At 37.6% G+C, this 20,466-nt stretch overlaps 1 protein-coding gene and 1 pseudogene across 2 annotated transcripts; both read right to left on the bottom strand.

Moving 5' to 3' along the window:
- Positions 1–6,056: 6,056 nt before the first annotated feature.
- LOC149041216 (uncharacterized) lies at positions 6,057–7,795 on the bottom strand (annotated as a pseudogene). The gene has a single exon (XR_016189199.1). The product of XR_016189199.1 is annotated as an uncharacterized LOC149041216 (transcript).
- A 1,666-nt stretch (positions 7,796–9,461) lies between these two features.
- Positions 9,462–14,430, bottom strand: LOC113680924 (uncharacterized). The gene is made up of 6 exons (XM_089214184.1): positions 12,051–14,430; positions 11,489–11,886; positions 11,138–11,314; positions 10,775–10,993; positions 10,431–10,589; positions 9,462–10,274 (listed from the first exon to the last, which is right to left on the bottom strand). Exons 2-6 carry the CDS (start codon positions 11,849–11,851, stop codon positions 9,780–9,782), a joined length of 1,413 nt encoding a protein of 470 aa, XP_089070310.1. The 5' UTR covers positions 11,852–11,886; positions 12,051–14,430; the 3' UTR covers positions 9,462–9,779.
- Positions 14,431–20,466: the final 6,036 nt, after the last annotated feature.

The following is a 20,466-nucleotide window of genomic DNA, read 5'->3' on the forward strand; positions in this document are numbered from 1 at the left end:
TAACAAGCCAACTGGGAGCTGGTCATCAAGTTGGTTCCAAATAAACCCGTAAAGTGATGAATTAACGCCAGCGAATATGTGAAAGTCATATATTTGAACTGCGGATAAAGACATGAATACGCAGTAGTGAAAATAAGACCTGAAAAAAATTCAGACCTGTTAACTTAGTTGGTGGAGCACTGCACCGGTATCGCAGGGGTCATGGGTTCAAAGTAGTGCAAAGATCGTTTAAATATTCACGTCTTTATCCGCAGTTCAAATATATGACTTTCATATATTAGAGTCGACTATCGGTACAATATCATGTCGACAGGTAATGAAATATCAATTTGGGGATTATTGGCTGATTAAATTCCAAATTCCCCAAACTAACACCAATTAAATTGTATGGCAGACAGTAAGGAGAATAACTCATGAAATCGTGAGAGGTAAAGGTTAAAACACATGGTAAGTAAAGTGTTCTTATGTAGAATGAAGTTTCAAACTCACAGAAATCATGTTGACCTCACGATAAAGATTTTAGTGAAAGAACTGTGTAATATCTCTTTACAAGGATGAAAAGAGAATGCGATTCATGAATTCTAAAATAGTAAATGCCAAAAACTTAAAGATGGATATAAATAAACAAGGTAAGAGTATTATGTTAGAGTATTTTGCAAATTGTAGTGATTTATGCTAGTAAACGGTGGCGACAAGTAGGCACACCATGTATATTTCATAGTCGCTAGCGAGTAAATTTTGATGGACTTTGAGTTCGTCTCAAGATAAAACAATTCAAATACACAAAGAAATTTTTACAGTAACTTTTTAACCATTCTTTTGTCTTTCATATCGGTCATCGTTAAAACTGTCTTTGTTTTGATGCTACCGTTCGACATAGGAAAAGTATGTCGGACAAAAATATTCACCAAAAAATAAATATTACTTTGTAGCTTCAATAATGACAGGGGATTAAGTTTAGATGATAAAAGAAAGGATTCTGTTGACAGAAATACCGGAGGTCAAGTATATTCGTTACATGAGGTCACACAACTTGGGTAATATTCACGGTGAAAATTAATTTTGCATATTTGAGCGATCAAACGAAAAAAATCATTTCTCGAAAACTAAAATAAATTTTCACAAAAAAACTACACCACAATTATTAGGAGGTATTGGGCTACAAAATATGAAAGTAGGAGGGAAAGCAAATTTTGGGTGACTTGTCGCTGTTTGTCTGATGCATGCTGACATTAGCTCTCAAGATCTTAACTTCGTAAACCGCTTAATTTTTTATTGCATTGGGCAAGATTTACAAAGCCTTCTCATCCCATGAAAAGTACCAGGCGTACAAGCTGTCTAGTATTCAAGAGGCGGTCGGGCTGGTCAGCGACACTCTTCGGTTACTGTGGAGGAATGAATCTTCTTCTGATGAATCTAATTAAAGTAAAGAACAAATCGAGAAAAGTGGTTATCAAACGTGGAAGTACTCTAGACCACGACCGGTTTAGACAAGCAAGACGCGAGGTTAAAGCAATGATTAAGATGAAGAAAAAGCTAAACTGAAGGATTCGCTTCTCACTAATACCAGACGCTTCTGGTCTTTAGTTAAATCTATGACCAAACAAAACCGGTCACCTGGTTTCTTGAGGGATGGTCAACGCTTTGTCACGAACAACAAAGGGAAAACAGACTTACTTAACAACTTTTTTCAATCAGTATTCAGTCCTAACGATGGTACTTCTGAATCTTACCAAGGGCCATCTACCATACCGGTTCATCATTTAAGTGAAATCCGCCTTACAATTTCAGAGGTAATTAAAGTTCTGGCAGACATTGATGTAAACAAAGCACATGAACCCGACAACATTCCTGGTAGATTGCTGAAGGAAACTGCACCTGAAATTGCCTCTCCCATCTGCCGTTTGTTTAACCTATCTTTGGGACGAGATAACCTCTGACAGCGCAAATCCATTACATGAACTTTTACCAGCTCAGAGAGCTAGGAGCCTCAGGAAAAGAGGACATAATTACATCCTGCCTCCAGTCAGAACCGAACGCTTTAAAGGTTGCTTTTTCAATAGATGTCTTTTCGAATTTGTGTAGTTACTTAGTCTTGTATATACATAATAGATAGATATATGTAGGAAATTGTAAGTCCAGACGTTTTGCTTCTGGACGTGTTTCTTTTTAATAAATAAAGATCATTATTTTTATTATTATTATTATTATTATTATTATTATCGTCGTCTCTCGGCAAGTTTCCCGATCAGTAGAAATTGGTTAATGTATGTCCTGTCTATGTATGTCCTGTCTACAAATCCGATGATCCCACATTACCCAAAAACTACCGCCCAATTTCATTACTGTGTATTATATCCAAATGCCTAGAAAGATGTGTCTTTAACAACTTCTATACCTTCATCTCGCCACAACTCTACCATCTGCAGCATGGTTTTCTTAGAGGAAGATCCACTGTTACTCAGCTCCTCCAGGTCTATCACCAAGTGATTCAAACCTTAGCCAAAGGCAAGGAGATTGACATAGCTTATTTGGACTTCTTCTAAAGCATTCGACAAAGTCCCTCATTGTGTCTTGCTGAATAAGCTATCTCGATTCGGAATACCTGGGCAGCAAATAAACTGGTTTCAGAGCTATCTTTCTGATAGATATCAACGAGTAGCACTACAAGGCACCTATTCCGACTCGTTACAAGTTTTGTCCTGTGTTCTTCCAAGTCGTGAGGGTGTAAGTTAATGAACCCATTCTCAAATTGACTCGGTTGTAATTAATATCATGTGATAATTATTGCTAGTTTTATTACTACTTTCACGATTATAATTATTACTACTATTTTGTTAATATTTATTGGGGTTGAATATCAATTGAGACATCGTCCTGTTTTCTTCTCCAATTGCCGATACTATTCTGTACGTGTAACAAATTTCAATAAAGTTAAAGTTAAATGAAACTTCTATCAGAAGCGAGGTTACCAATACACCAAGGGCCCACACGGTAAAGTGGCATCTAAGACTGTTGTGTCGATTGAAATACTTAAATACGGCGTTGGAAACCTCTAGTGAGTCTCAGAATAATACGGATATGACTTTCTTAACCTGTTGAGTTGTATGAAACTAGACGTGGAGAATATTCACTCGGTTGTGCATCACAAAGATCCACTTTGCACAGTTCTGAACTACGCGAGAAACTTTGGAAACGCAGCCAAGGAAGGCTTAAAGAGGACAACCCATTGGGCGGCGTACTATTTTACAAATCTGAAGTCTTGATATGCTGTGTCCGAACGTGCTATGATTCTGTCAGCCATACCAGTAATTCAACCGTCACCAACTGTACCGAAGGAACATTAGAGCGCACAGACGATGAGGGACTAAACGCAAACATTTGGTGCTTCAGTGCGTCAGCGTTCTGTCAGACAGGAGACAACAATGTAAAGAGCTGGAACTCTCCCATCGTTCCTCTATCAGAGGGAAATTCAGCCGGATGAGCCGGTCAGCCTCGAACGCTCTGACCTCGAGGAGCAGCAAGAAAAAGACCAAGAGGAAGATGGCATGTTAGAGTACGATTCCCCAAGCAGTGATGAAGAATTGGCAGACGACGAGACCGCATGTAAGGTTGGCGAGATTCCATCTTTTTGTTTTGTTTTGTTTTGTTTTTGTTTTTGTTTTTGTTTTTTGTTTGTTTTTGTTTTTGTTTTTTTTGTTGCAAAACAAGACGAACACTACTTACAATACCACCTACAAGACGTTACTTATTCTACTTACTATATAATACTTCCTTAGACTGCAATTCTTACCCTACTTTTTACAGTTTTTTTTTTCGCTTACACACCTATGTATCTATTAAATTATAATTCAAAATGGGTTTCCATTTAGCCTCTAGCATCTTCCTATCATTAAACTTAGCCGCAATGTGACATTCAGTTTCATATTTTCTTTTAACTAGTTCCTTATACGAAGGGAAAAAAGGAAGACTATTATTCCTACGGCAATTCCATAAATGTAGCTTACCTAAAACGATTAAGTAATTAAATAAAGAACAATTAGTATCTGTGACACCAATTAAAATAGTCTTTAACTCAAGTTTCCTTTGTTCTTTGGCTATAGCGATCCAATAAGATTCAAATTCTTCCCAAAATGCATGTGAGTAAACACAGTAAAAGAATAAGTGATCAATTGTTTCCGCACTAGTATTGCAAAAAGTGCAAAGATCGCTTTGTATTAAACCTATCTTAGCTAAGCGGGAATTTGTGAATAAAATGTCATTTAGTATTTTAAATTGAAAGCATTGCACATATGTCTCGCAGATACAGGACCTTATTAATGAGAAGGCCTTTTTTGTTTCCACATCATCAATAGAAAATTTAGATTTCAACTTTGTGAAGCCTCTGGACTCTGTCGCCTTACTGGATATAAGCAAACCGTAGAAATCCCTAGACTTCCTAAGTGCTGGATCAAAGATTTTATCACCGATTTTAAATTGCAGTGATGACATGATCTTTCTTAATTTCGTGGCATCGAATTCTTAGATGACTTGGTACTGCGCAACGAACACCAGTCCAGGTCAGAAAGTTGGAATCTTTTAAACCATTACGTTTTGCAAGGTTAAAGGACTCTGTGTTACTCAAATCAAATTTTAAGTCGCTTAAAAGAATAATATTTGCGCTATTATAATTATAATAGAATAAAGGTTTGCCGTTTACTCTAATGTTATGATTGTTCCAGATGATTGTTTCACGTAGACTTACAAGATCAAATTTAGAACGAAAATCTGACCACCAGTGTAACATCTCCTTATAAAATATTGGGGAAATGTTATAGTCATTAATATTATAATCACAATGAAGAAAAAATTCGCCACCAAAAGGTTTTAGTAAATGTAATAGATACGCTTTCCAGGGATAAAAATTATCGCTTAGAAATCTTCCAATCCATGAAAGTCGGAGTGACATAATTGACGTTGTAAAATCAGTTACCTTTAGGCCACCAAATTCAACATCATTTATTACTGCTGTCCTGGCGATTTTATCAGGACCCTTCCAAAGAAAATTATATATAATTGATTGAAGGGCCTTTATGAACTCCAAAGGAGAAGGAAGAATTGACGAGATGTATAAAACTTTAGGAAGTAGTAAACTCTTAATAATTGTAACTTTACCAAACAGAGAGAGGCCTCTCCAACTCCACAAGCGTATCTGAGATTTAATTCCTTTGAGCTTATCGTAGAAATTCTTTTGCACTGATTCTTCGTTATTGTAACTAAAGTGAACCCCTAAAGCTTTTACAGTTTTACGCCATTTCAATGCTAGAGGTGTTTCGATGTTATTACGGGAGGAGCCAATCCACATTGCTTCGGTTTTTGTATAATTCACCTTTAGGCCAGAACATTTTTGGAATTGATCAAGTAACTTAAAAAGGTATTGAGCAGATCTGATATCCGACACAAAAGCTGTTAAATCATCTGCATACTGTACCATTTTGAATTCTTTTTCATCTATTTTGATTCCATCTATTTCTGAACATGAGCGAATAGCGACTGCTAGTAGTTCCATAGCAATGATAAACAAGTAAGGAGAAAGGAGGTCTCCCTGCCTTACACCTCGATTTATTTCAAAGCTAGCTGAGAGCGTTCCATTGTTGATAATACAACTTGTTATGTTACTGTAAAAGGTTTCTATCCATCTTGTAAGACTGGATCCAAATCCAAAGACTTCTAAGCATTTGAACATAAAATTCCACTCCAGACTATCAAAAGCTTTCTCAAAATCTATAAAAAGTTGCAATCCAGGGATTTCATAAGTTTTCGTGTAATCCATTATATCTAGAATTGATCTTGCGGCTTCCCCTATGTAGCGACCTGAAACGTACCCAGTTTGATTGCTATGAATGATTTCGGGTAAAACTTTGACAATACGGGTCGCTATAACTTTGGACGCAATTTTGGCGTCGACGTTAGTCAAGGATATTGGCCTCCAATTTTCTAAGTAAGTCCTATCCTTGTCCTGTTTCTCAGTAAGAGTAATCACTGCCTGTCTCTGAGATGGGGACATTTCCAACGCCCCCAGGTAAAGCTTTGCAATGTTGGGTTTTTTAGGCGCCAAATGTCGTGCAGACTGAATTCATTTTGCAATTCATCTATAGAGTTGATTACATATTTTCGAGGAATCGGTAAACCACCTTTTTTGTCAAGTGTGATGTCGAGAGGACAATTAAAATCTCCACCTATAATAATGTTTTCTTCATTACCAAATTCGTCATTTCTTAATAATTTTGATAAATTACGATAAAACTTGACAGCATCGGCGTCTTTGTTTGGGCCATATATGTTTGCAATTATGTATATCTCATTGTTAATAGCAGCTTTTAGAACAATAAACCTGCCATCCGAACTTATTTCACTTTGTTGAATAATAATGTTCAAACTATTCTTTATGAGAATTGCAACACCTCTAGCATTTGTACTGCCGTGTGAAAATAAAATAGAAGCGCCCCACTCTTTTCGCCACTGATCCTGTCGTTCTGTTGTGGAATGAGTTTCTTGTAAAAATATTAAATCGGCTTTTTGCTTTCTACACCAGGAAAAAATTGCCCTACGTTTATGAAAGTTGCTTAGGCCTCTAACATTCAAGGAAAGAAATTTGATGCTTTCAGGCTTAGCTTTCGAATTATGCATTCTTAATGCAAGAATAATTAAGTGTTATCACATTTATAATAGGTGCTATTTGCTCGGAAAATGAATAGAATAGCAAAACAAATGTAAAAGTAGTAAGAGAATAATTTAAGTTTTGAACAAGAAGTACAACACAGACACAAAACAACAACACACAAAATATACAAACAAACGAAAGCGCACTTACCATCTCGGTTGCTGCACACTTTCGCCGAGATCTCCATGGCAAATGGTTGTATTATACTATGGTATTAAAAGTGACAAGCAGTTTTGCCTGCGCCGAAATTGTAAACAAAACTATAAATCATACAGTTCATTTAGCTATAAATACAATTACGCAGTATATAATGACAACAAAACAGCAACATAAGGATTACTCATGTCTGATTTTAAAGGACTTGAGACCTTCAGAATCGATTTCTTTATACAGTATCTGCGCGGGAACTGACCATGGGATGAACGCGAACTGGACTCCTTCTCTTTCTTTAAGTTGCTTTAAATGATCTTTCCGTAGTTTGGCTCTTTCACTTCGAACTGATTTTGACACGTCGTCGGATATGAATATCTGACTGTCGCAGAAAGGGTTATCTTTCAGGGTGTTCGCTGCAGCCTTTAAAATTCGTCCTTTATCAAGATATCTAAGTAAGTAGACATGGATAGGCCTTGACTGCGGAGCGGTAGCGCTCGCAGCCGCTTGGTTGATCTTCGTACGGTGCGCTCGCATGACTTCAATATTATCGAGGCCCATGTGCTTACTGAAAAGTTCTTCCTCTAAGAATTCTTCTACGGAGCTGCAATCTTTTTCGGCGCCTTCCTTTAAACCCCATATGACCACGTTATTCCTCTTGGACCTGTTCTCCAAGTCTTCAATTTTCTTGTTCAGGGCGTCTATCTCTTAGCGGTTCGCCTTCTCTGCAAGAGCGCTTTTAACCTCGGTCACATCGTGGTCTAAAAGTTTATAACTATCTTTCAATTCGTCGACATCCTGAGCGGTTTTCTTTTGACTTTTTTCCAAACTTTCTAGCTTCATCAGGATGGCGTTCAACTTCGACTCTTGTTCATCTTTAGCGGCGAGCAATTCGTCCATCTTTGCAAGTACTGCGTCTAGCTTCGCTTCAGTGTCGGGCATTTCGGTTCGTTGCTTTGCTTTCGACCTTGTTCGTCTAGCAGACATTCGCTTGTCACCAATTAAGAAACTCAAAAGATTATAACGCGGTCATAGTAACCTATTAAGGATCAAAATTTTGAAAGTTTCATAGAGAGAGCTCGGAGCCGCGTCCGTTCAGCTTGGTGTCATCACGAAGCTCTCGAAGATTCCATCTTTAGAACGAGAAGCGAATATTCTCCTCGGAAGTTTCTCGCTTCGGAAGAAGTATTCACTTCAACAGCAGAATTTTGCTTAGTTAGTTTTCCTTTATTTTCCTTGTTATGGGACTATGGGATTTCCGTCACCTTTTGTTTTTTTATGCTTTTGTTAACATTGCTGTCTTTACGCTTTTCCGTCATCGAAGTTAAACAGAAGGAAGTCAACGGATCAACACTGGTTGAGAAAGTCATTACCCACCGAAAAGGCCCCTTTAATGACTTCAAATATATGAAAAATCATGTATATGTGAACTGCGGTTTAAGAAATGATTACATTACGGCTTCAACACGGACCAAGTGTGTAATTCATTGAGAATTCCGGTTTTAATCGACACATGCGCAATGAGGCGCTAGAATTACCCAGGGACACTGGACACCACTAAGTATCCTAGCGACCGATTGCAGATTCATCAAAACAAGTTGACCGGCTCTATCGATCGCAAACCTGTTTTGATCGCATGAGCTAAACGCTCGGTTAACTTAAAACGTGATGGCGCTTCCACAAACTGTGGGCTTCAAAGCCGAAGCAGTCGATGAAGAAGGAGTTTAGTGTGCGTGCATTGTTGAAAAAGTAGACGATGATAACGTGAAAGCGATCCTCGCAGTTATGAATACTATTTAACTGATAGTAAAAATAAAACCTGAAAAAAATTCAGGCTCTTACGGGATTTCAACCCATCAACTCTGCGATACAGGTGCAGCCCTCTACAAACTGAGCTAACAAGTCAACTGGAAGCTGGTCATTATGTTGGTTTTAAATAAACCCTCCAAGTGGTGAATATATGACTGAAAAAGACAACACATCAACGAAAGAGTGCGATTCTTTAAATGAATAGAGTAAATTCTGCGATTGTTAACTGACGACAGAAAGAGGTAAAAACTTGTTCACGCCGTTCACCATCAATTGAAAACTCTAGGCAAAACAAAATCCGTTAGGTAACTTCTTTTCCCTTAACACCACGACTGTGTTAAACTCGTAAAACGATAGGAGAACAAATAACTTGAAGAATACGAACACTTCGAAATGTTATTCGAGGGAGGAACCGGCGCGAGGGTTTTTAGGCGATGAATGCCACAGTCATTGTTTTACCGAAACGCGATTTGAATTATATACTGAAGCGATGATTGGTAAAAAAAGGTTTGAATTTTTCTGCGCCTTAGCGTAAGAGAAAACCCAGAGAAGAAACTACTCACCTCTTCTTCTTTCCCGGATCCTTTGTGGTGCGCTTCTCTTTGTTGATGACCTCTTTTGAGTCTGTTTCAGAAGCGTCAAATTGCACGAGCCCGTAGGGCGAGTGCAATTTGTGGTTTTTAAAAAAATTCACAAGTGTTTGTTTATTCCAAATTGCACGAGAAAAATCATGTGATTACGTGTAAATGATATACATGGAAAAATACGAGATGGCTTATCATAATTAAACATGAATACCGGTCACTTCGCAAACGTGTCACTTCGCAAACTGTCACTTCGCAAACGTCCTTTGTCACTTCGCAAACGCATCCAAGTCTTCGCAAACGTCTTCGACTTATTTTTAAAAAGGTTGATATAACTTCATATTATGTTTCTTTACAATCTGTTATCGAAGAAAGTTATAAAATTAAGAAGTAATGTAGTAAGTTTTATCAGCGTGAAAGCTTACTTTTGCCACTTTGGAAGCTCGGCAGGCATCCAACTTCTTGGAATCTTTTCAATAAATCTTATCTAACTCAGTGTCTCGAAGTGTCTCAATGTCTAGCTTGCTTCTTCATTATTTTCTATCCTTCTTCTCCCTCTTCTCATACTTCTCCCACTCAGCAAAAATCCTCCCCTGTAAAACCCTATATTTCCTCCTTTGCCCCCTACTTAATTTATTATCAGAAACTAGCTTCTTTACTATTGACACCAAGAATGCCTCCCGGTGTAATAATTCTATTAGCATGTAAAGTGGCAGGTCGGACTTGCCTCTGGCAAGTCTGTTGATGGCATTGTGCCAGCCTTCCACGTCATTATTTGTTCGGATGGGCTGGCTGTAGACGCACCAGCTTCGTGGCTTGAAGAGTGGGTTCTTGATCCACTGGGCTTTTATGTTCTCAACTAATTCCATCATTTGGGGGATGGTGCCTTCTTCTGCTGTTTTGTAAAGGGTCTTGAATTGGGACTTGATTTCTTTTACAGGAAGGAATGGCAATGCTAGTAGTTTCCGTATAAATTTATGACTTCCATCATCTTTTTGGTACTGTGCCGCAAGCCCGATCTCCTGTACCTATCAAGCAAGACAGAAATTAATGATTAACATACACATGTATTAATGTAACTAAAATGTACTTTAATACCGCTTCACAGAGTTAAGTAAATATAACATATCTGTGAAATATTATTATTCATGACATTTCTCTTGTTTTATCAAGACCTTTCTTACCTTTCTCCACACAGCTTGTGTCCAGTGGAAGGCACATCCTCGGATTGTCACATCAGGAAGTACCCCCTGGATAGCCTGCCACAGAGCTTGCTCGAAGTCGACAGTTACTTTCCGGACTGTCGGCTTCATGGGTAAGCTGTTGATGATGGATTGCAGGACCTACAACAGATAAATCCAAATAGTTAAAGTGGGTACATAATACGTTGAATATAATGAAGCAAAACCACGCAACTTGTAGATGTAAAACGCTGTTTATTCAGTGAACATTTCGGTCTTTCAGCCTTGTGTTTATATACATACAAGACAGTACAGTAGTTTCTATATATTATATACTGATATCATACCTTTTTATAGTCCTTTTTTCGTCGGCCTGACATCAGTGCAAATACCAGGGGAACTTGTTTAGTGGATTCACCAGATGTCACAAAGGCGTTTATTGTGAACAGCTGGGAAAAGGGACGACGCACAAGCTTGAACGTGGCATCCATATACCATGTCTTGGCTTTGGTCAGTGTCTCCAATTGTTCTCTGGTGGCAAATATTAGGTGGCGTCTCTCAAGAACCTACAAAAAGAAATGATAACATGAATCATATATAACATAAATGATTTCACTTGTATGCAGAATATGTATGTAAGTATGTACTTGTTCTATATAACTAACATTAAACAAAATATAACTGTTTAACATAGAGAAACCAGTACATACTTTGATGTCATCCTGTAAGAAGTCATTTGGGATACAGTCTGCCTGCACCTCAAAAGTTAAATCTTTGGGGTCTTTTGGCCGCATTTTCTGTCGAAGCCTATTTGCTGCACGGGCCATGTGACAGTGCTTTGGTAGGGATGGACATGGTCTTTGTGGATTTAGCTCTCTAATAAGTACCTGTTGGTTTAAAATATTATACATTAAACATTTTCCAAATATTATACATTAAACATCTGGAGCCAATTGCACGTAGGGTGGATAAAGGTGTCCTCTTCATAGGTCTCATACATAAAGTTCTGATACTTCCATACATAAAAATAGGGTAAATAGGGTAGATTCTGATTGATTTACCTTATTAACAATTTTGGAGGCAGGCATGAACTTTTCCTCTAATGCTTTTTTCTTTATAGCAGCAACTATCTTTATTTTTGCTGCCTTGTCAGATTTAGCATTGTGGTTGTGTTGTTGGCTGCCAATGGTGAAGTTGCCATTTCGCTGAACTACACTAGCAAGGCACTTGTTGTCTTTATTTGGGCGATGTGTGCACTGCCAGTAGGTGGCGTAGGACCTTTTGGATGCAATGTTGTATGAATACCCACGGCTGTCCACCAGTTGCTGGTTTTGGCGTCTTGATCCCCCCTCAATAACCTGGAAGGTTATCAAGGCTGGGTCAGTTGGTGGGGCTGGAGCTGGTTGAGGCATTGGGTCAGCCATCACAGATTCCTCATGTATCACGGGTGCTGACTCAGCTGCAAAATAACAGAATAGCACTAAGTAAAAATAGCAAACAATACAATGAAGCAGTACAATTTAACTTATAATCACTAATACTAATCTGCCATGGTGTACTGTTTGCAAAGGTCCATGTGAGTAACATTATTGATATACTAAGTTTATAATAATTATGACTCACCCTCGGATTCATCATCACCGGAAAACTCATCCTCTGATTCAACTTGATCGGAAGACCCCTCTATGGCCAGCTCATCTGGTGTCCCTGCTGAATTTTGATAATATTGTGACACATGAATAACTCATTATAGTGTTTTGAATTGTCCATACATACATCATTTGTATTATTCTTCAACAGTATTCATATATTGTTTAAATAATTATTACTTACCATGGCTAACTAAGGAAGTAACTATCCCATTTACTAAGTAACTATCTAACTAAGTTACTAAGTAAGTAACTATCTCAATAAAGTATGGAACTATCTAATTAGGTCACTAAGCAACTAGCCCATTAACTATGTAACTATCTAGTTAGCTAAGTAACTATCTAACTGGTAAGTTACTAAGTAATTAATTAATAACCAGTAAGTGAGTACGTAACTATAACCTAAATATTTATCAATGATCTATATTTCTTACCTGCCATAATTTCATCTTCAGACAGGCCATTATTGATCATTGTGTCCATTGGGTCTGGAAATGAACAGCATAATTTCGTTAATGACAAACTATAATATATTCTAACACAACATTAACCCATTCCTATTCACTGCATTATCTAAAACTCAAGCCGGTCATTTACTTTACTTAGTTGTTGGAAAAAATGTACTTACCATACGCAGGTGTACTTTGCGACAAATTTGGATTAAAATCCTCTGAACAGATCATGCATTTCCAATCAATGCTTTGATCCAATCTAACAGCTGATCGGTATTGGTCCTGGCTTATTCCCGTTCCACAAGTTCTATGGCACCAGTTGCCACAGCTGTCACACAGCAAGGCCTGTTGCCTTGTGGTGACAGGACGATCACACGATAAACAAAGATACACTGAAGACATTTTAAAAGTATGCTCGTATTGAGTTGAATGGTTGAATAATGGTAAGAAATGGGCTTCAAGGTAGCCCCTTATATACCCGTGTAGCGGATCGAAAAATTCAATAAAAACCTGCTTATTGGTTACTTTGACACGTGTGAAAGCATTCTTTTGGGAGGGCAAAGTTAATTGATCTGTTTACAGTCCTGGCATCTATTGTTCTGGACTAATTGCCAATCGTAATCATGACATCAATATCACATCAATTGTGCACAAAAGACTTCGAAGCGTATTGTTTTCGACGTAACAATAGAAATGGCGTCCACCAAATTTGAACTTAGTGGATTTTTGGACACGGATATCATACTATTTTTTTATGGCGCGTCACAATGACAGATTCAAAACAATTTGGTTTAACACGATCTTTAAAACAAGCCGTTTTTTTGCCGAAATTGGTCCAGTATTAGCCGAGATATTTAAAAACGGACATCGAAGATACGTTTGCGAAGTGACCGGTATTCGAAGATACTCAACCTTCGATCAAAAAAAAAACTCAGAAAGAATCTTTTTAGACAAACAATACTTGAAAGATATATCATATGGAGCAGTTATTTATTTGATTTTTCGGATGAGAAAAGAGAATGCCTTAAACTCCAACAAATACTCTAATTTCTGATGTCGGCGAACTGGCACATTTGTGAAGTTTAGAGATGTGATGGGTAGATTGATGGGTGCTGTTGCATGGTTTTTCTTTATAAGTAACAAATCGAGAGTCTAATAGTTAAGTTTAGTTTATAATTACACTTCCATTCTTCATACAGAGTTATGCACTATATTTATGAAATATTATTGCTAATTGTGCAATTTCATGGTTTCACATTTATCACCCGTTGGAGTTTGGGTTTTGTTTGCTTCTGTTGCTACGCGACTTGTTACGCTTCGGACGGCATTGCAATCCTCCTTTTCCTCCGACACAGTGTTCTTTCTTTGGGACTGTTATTGCCTTCAAATCAAATACATTTCTTGTTGCTGTGCAAAACTACGTAGTTGTACATTATTATTAGCGTTTAGCAGTTAATACGTCTAATTCTTCAACAACTCTAAGGCGGTTTCGATCGAAGCATAGATAGATGTAAATTTGTGTCTTGTTCCTCTTTTACATCTATCTTGGATATGTATTCAATACCCTGTCTTCACTTCGTGCGTTCCAGCTTACACGGTTGTCGTCAATCACACAGAAACCATCACATTTGTAAATATTTGTAAATACTAGAGAATAGTTTAGTAGATCATTTAGTGTTTTAATAAAGTGATACTGTGCGTGTATTTTTCTACATTGCTCGTCGATCAGTCGAGTCACGCAATCAATTCATCATTTATAATGATTAAAAGTAACTTGATTCTCTTCTGTTGATTTTCGTTGATTCATATTACGTTTGCGAATCGACTGGGATGCGTTTGCGAATCGACCGAGGACGTTTGCGAAGTGACAGTTTGCGAAGTGACACGTTTGCGAAGTGACCGGATACCATTAAACATAAGCAAAGCGCGCATCAAGCGCAAAAATAATTTATTGAAACCGTGCGTTCGCTCAAAACAACCGCGTACGATCAAAACAATAATAAATTATGATTATGATTATGCAATGATATCCTCACATCTTTAAGGTGCAAAAAAGTTCAAAGTCCGGCTAAACAGTTCAAGGAATTGTTCAGTCTGTGTCCGAATCACTTTCGATGAAAAGCAGTGCTTTTTACATTATTTTCGTTGTTTAAGCTGGTTTTCAGCTGCGGTGGCAAAAGAAAGCCTACTTAAAACGCCGGCCATTGTTTCGCTCGCAAATTTGCAAATTTTTTTGCGACATCCAAGGCTCGCATTTGATTGGCTATCTGTGAGTTTCTTTGATTATTGACCAATCAGAATGTCTGATTTGTTTCTTTCTCTGCACTGAATTAACCCTCTTCTGCACCGAATTAACGCTCTTCTGCACTGAATTACCTGAAAACTGCATTTGTTATAACCAATCAAAACTGAGTAATTTTTCCATGTATATTATTAATTACAGTACAACTTAGCAAGAGGTAAACAACAATTATCGAATTGTCTAAATTTTACTTAAAATCAATTTATCCTTCCGTTTTCTTCTCTCTAATCGATTTGAACACTTTACTACTATAAGAGTTCTTCAACTTTTTTATATCTACACTGATTTACTTTTCTTCGCAGTCGTTAACGTTTGCGCGGGAGCATCCATAGTGGCGACTGAAAAAACAAACAAATACACAATGAATACATTTATAAATATTTTTTCCTATTTGAAGTAATTTACAATAAAAAAAGAAAAATATGATGTTTATAAACATCACCATCAGTATATCTGAAAATGGAATCAACTACAACGTTTTTCAAGTCAAAACAAGATACAAAATACTAACGTTCTCGCCACGATGGTGAAGCTCACTAAATGGCGTCCTCGACGAGACCACGACGGCAAACACGTTAGACAGGAGCTCTCGTGCACATGCTTACTAATGCGAATTTACTTCTGGTAGCCGTCTTGGTTTCTCCCGTCCTGCTATCTTAAGGCCCCTAATGTCTTTAGCTAAGAGATTTTTTACATTTGCCCGTGAAGCTTCAGTAAACTCCATTATTTAAACATTTTACAACGGATTTTCATTGCACTTTTGGGGTCCAAGATGTAACCCTTGTTTTCTAACTCATGAAAAAGTTCTACTGTTTCAATATCTAGAGGTAATTTTGTCGGCCCTCAGAAGAGCTCTGCGCTTGTACACAACGCTATCAAAGTGTCCTGAACATATATGGGCTACTATCTCGCCGTAAGGCATTACTGAAAACGAATCAAGTCACATAATTATAGACAGTGAAACTGTGGACAAACCTACGAAAGCTAAATTTTATCGTCTCTAACGCTTATTTAGCATCGAGTATAGAATCGATCCTCGCATGAACACCACTGAAATAAGACCTGAAAAAAATTCAGGCTCATACGGGATTTGAACCCATGACCTTTGCGACATCGGTGCGGCGCTCTACCAACTGCGCTAACAAGCCAACTAGGAGCTGATCATTATGTTGGATCCAAATAAACCTTCCAGGTGATGAATAATGGCTGTAAATATATGAAAATTATGTATGTGCACTGCGGTTAAAACGAATATAGAATCGATCATAATCAGCATTTCTGGTCTACAAAAACATATTTCAGTAAAAATTCTGCAAAATCAATGGCCTAATGTAGTTCATATCGAGAAGATGTAACGAGCTCCGAACACAGATCGTGCTGCAATGAAACAAGCAACTGTCATTGACATTTTATGTCTCATGTTGCTACAAGTTTTGAAAACAGCAGGTTCCAAAGGTAAGATGATCAACACACTCCGAGAAATTATCACAATTAAGTCCTGCCGTGATTGATTAGTTGATTTTTTTCTACATACAAATCTGGTCGAGTTAGATTTGAGAAAAAAGTGAGAAAATTCACTAGCTGCGGAACGGAGGATGAATCTTTTTAGGTCGTGGTTGTTAAGCGCTTCTGTTTTGTTTTCAGTATTTTGTTTAAGGAATAGTTGTGATATAAACCTTGCTGCTTTTCAAGTATAAATTACTTTGTTATCATGCTAACTAGATACTGGTCTCTATAACAACAAAGTCACCTTCAGCCTCACTCCAAATCAAAGGCTTGGCAACTAAGAAGACAACTGTAAAATTGCCTATTAATTCAAATGAAATCAATTCTTTGATTTTGCATTTGATTAAAATTATTTGCTAGATATACAAATTTTAGCATTATATTTTAGCATTAGCATTTTAGCATTAAACTGGGAAGCTAAGTTAACCAGATATTTTCTTGTTAGCTCCCGGCACATTTTAAGTTCTGGGTGGCAGCAGGTAAGCAAAGAGATAAAAATAGACAGTGATGGAAGTTAGTTTAACTGTACTAATTGTAGAGGAAGGTTGCTTAATTTCTTCTTTTTCTGACAATATATAGATAACATTTGACTTTCTTTGAAAATACATCTACACTTGAGTCTTTTTAAGAGCGTGGAAGGTCATTTGAAATATCGATCGCCTTAAAAGAAATTTGATTGTTTACCTACATTGGTTCGCACCTGAGTGCTGTAGGAATTTTGTTTAGCTCATATCTACTGTTGCAGACCTATAGGTTGTTAGCATATTAAAACATGTTGTCAATTACTTTGGACAGAAGACTTTTATACCATAGAATTATTACAAGAATTTTTGAACTTGAAAATGATTCACTGTTGAGAGATTAATATCATCTACTGTTAAGAGGCGTTGTACATTCATCAAGAATTGGGGACTCTCTCTTTCTTCACAAGATATCTTAGGAGAAAAAAATTAATCTTGCACCACGATTTTGTTGCACTTGAATTTTCTCTATGTGTGTCTTGTATATGCTGCCCTGGGTTGATGTGGCATAAGAAATACACAGATTGATTAAGTTATGACATATTTATTGTACGAGATATGCCAAAGCAGACAAATGAGATGTGATATTTCTAAGTTAAATTTTCGTCAGTGTGAAGCATAGGTACTTAAGATATTGTTTGCGTTCCAGTGTGTTTTTTTTTAGCCGATCACAATTTTTCCTTGCGGGTTTTATAATAATAAAATTATTTTACGCATGCCGTTTTTATTCCAGAGATGTCTCCAATTTGTTTTTGGGTAAAAAATTAGGGGGTTTTCGCACCACATGTAACCATTTGTTTAAATGGTAAACTATTGAACAGTTCTGCGTGAACTGAAATAGTAAAAAATTGTTTCATCTGATAATAGCAGACTTCGCCAAGGAGTTTTTACAAGAAGCGTAGATAAGTTTCCTTATAAACACTTAGTAATTACGATGTCTATCACACTTAATTAAGCTTAAAACGTTTTTTTAAATATATGTGTAGGAAATAGAGACGCTGATCTTACGTCCAACCCATTCTGTCTCAAAGGTCTGTTCATCTCGATAACGCCCATCTTGTTCAGCATCGCTGAGCCAATGTTGGGAAGATATGTGTTTATCGTAGCAAGAAGAGCACTTCAAACTATGTGACGTACAGGTCTTTCTGAATGGTAAGTTCTACCAAAGTTTTGCAGTTGCAAGTAAATGGGTCAATTTGTCTTATCAATTAACAGCTGTATTAGTGTATGAATTTCGAAATAGACCTTGCCCACCGTGGAGTCTTTGTGGCTTAGTGGTCGAGCATCGGAGCGCGAAATCCGAAGGTCTGAGGTTCGACTCCTCAAAGGGACTCAGAATTTTTTCTTTATCCCATGTTCGTAACGAGACGAAAAACAACTTTCTCTATTTCTTTATCGAGCTCAAAACTTACCACCTCTCTTATTATCTCTCGGAATTCGAAGGTCTGAAGTTCGAATCCTCATGGAGACGAAAGAACATCTATACTAGTAATGTACTAGTATTCATCTCCGGCTGATGCGACGGACACGAATATAAAGTACCTTTTTGGTATCTACCATTTCGATAAATTTCCAAACTTTCATGAAAATGGTTCGACCTGAAGTTACGCTTATAACTTTGAAAGTTGACGAAGGCAATACAATGTATTGCGATGAGATAGAATGGTATTGGATGGGATACCAATGTGGAGGATGGGAATTTTTCAGCACTTTACTTCCAGAATATTAATCCCGTTACTATGATAATAATAAAGAAGCAAACCTTCCGGCTATAAATCTTAGATCCTCTGCGGTAGAAAGTTTTAGCCCCTGTAGACAATGAATGTTGAAAAACTGCTGCAATGGTGTGTCCTAAGTTTAATGTCCGAGGAAGCTTGCGGCGGCAGAAAAACCTCATCCATGCATATCCCATAATTATTGCTTATCTATGTAAGAGCCACATGCTTCGTTTCCTGACAGGTTTTTTTAGATCATCAGGCGTGTCACTTCGTTTGCGAGATGTGTTCCTCATAGCGGCGTTGCCTTTGTTCCTGGTTTAGCGACATCTTTCAATATGGATATTTTTTTTTTAATCAACTGCTATTGTGCTGAGAGTGTAAAACAATATTGCGAGAGGTAAAACCAAATCATAAATGTGCCTTTTAACAATAATACCATTACTTTGATCTGTAAACAAATATACTATGAAACAGAGAATAATAAAATCATTTACTCATCTATCTTAATTAACCTTAACATAGCAATAAAATTCCATTCGTCTACAGTGAAGAGATGACTTTGAATCTTGCACATGACAGCATGCTCTATGATTATGCTTTCTCTCACGCGTAATAAATAGTCTCAGCCATCCTCTTTTCTTAGTGGTTGATATTAAAACGCATCAGTATTGAAACAGTGACGTTACTCTCGTTTCAATGTTTCGTAGCAAAATTGTATTGGTTCACGAATGTTTTTTTGCGTTTTCCTGGTTGATGGCTGTACTTAAAATTTGAAGTAATCGACTCGGCGACTAGCGAGTCCTCCTTGACCATCTTTTTTCGCATTGAAAGTAAGATTTGGCGGTCAAAAAAAGTCTCCATTTAGCGGGCGGCCAAAATGTTCATGTTACATAGCTGTGACGTAAAATTGTAAAGACAAGTCGGCAACTACGGTGGAGAAAGGAGCCGGATCTAGAAGAGAGGACGAACGTATTGCGTAGCCGTAGCACCAAATGATGTTAGCTACAAGAATAATACACATATACCGGGTATTTCCACACACTACTTTCCAAAGGATGTAGCTGTGAATGTGTTTCGATCGTCGACATCGTGGAAATTTTACTCTTCAAAGTCGTTGGCCTTATGCTCCGTATCGGCTTCAAACGCAGCTGTCAACGAGTACATACCACTGGTCAAATCAGGGGACGATTGCCAATTAACTCAGCTGAAAAGAAAGCTGATTAAGTGGCCCGTTCCCGCACCGTACACGGTTGTTACACATTCTTTTGTGCTGACATTTCGAAAGTTAAGAATGGTAAGCAAATTCATCATGTAAACTAAGATGTTATACAAGGATTTTCAGCCCTGAGAATAGCTGGCCCACACACGTGAAAAAATATCGTATTTCTCATGTGTGTTTGATATCGCCAATCAGCTGCGGTCAGGTTGACGAATGAACGACAAAGCCTCCACCATTCTCGATTCAAGGTCATTTGCGGGAATTTTTTCAGATTATGGCTGCTAAAACACCGAAAAATCCGTATCGCTTACAGACAGTGACGTTCAAAGAAGAAGGGGGAGAAAACCAAAATACCGAAAGAAAATTAAACCGAAAGTTACGTATTCAGTGACTCTAGTGATGGCATTCCTCGCGGCTTAGATAAGCTGGAAACCACCCCGCTTCGCGTCGTGGTTTCCTACGCTTATCTCGTGTTCTCCCAACCTCCCGCGTGTTTACATCAGGTTATGTAAACACGGAAACCATTTTACATTTCTTCAATAAAGTCGACTTTTCTTATCAGTAAAGGGTTATTGTGTTTATATAACAAACAAAATAATACATGGTTGCTTGTGGATATGAAATTTCGCTTCTCGTGTTCAACCTGAAATCTCACTAGATCGCTGTGCTCAC

Source organism: Pocillopora damicornis, chromosome 8 (genome assembly GCF_964200805.1).
Source record: "Pocillopora damicornis chromosome 8, jaPocDami1.2, whole genome shotgun sequence".
NCBI classification, from domain to species: domain Eukaryota; kingdom Metazoa; phylum Cnidaria; class Anthozoa; order Scleractinia; family Pocilloporidae; genus Pocillopora; species Pocillopora damicornis.

Excerpts from the sequence above, each read along its gene's own strand:
- LOC113680924 (XM_089214184.1), bottom strand. The coding sequence starts at position 11,851 with ATGGCTGACCCAATGCCTCAACCAGCTCCAGCCCCACCAACTGACCCA. Across the intron at positions 11,315-11,488 it reads CCTCCAAAATTGTTAATAAG|GTACTTATTAGAGAGCTAAA; the intron begins GTAAATCAATCA and ends TTAAACCAACAG. Across the intron at positions 10,590-10,774 it reads GAAAAAAGGACTATAAAAAG|GTCCTGCAATCCATCATCAA; the intron begins GTATGATATCAG and ends TATCTGTTGTAG.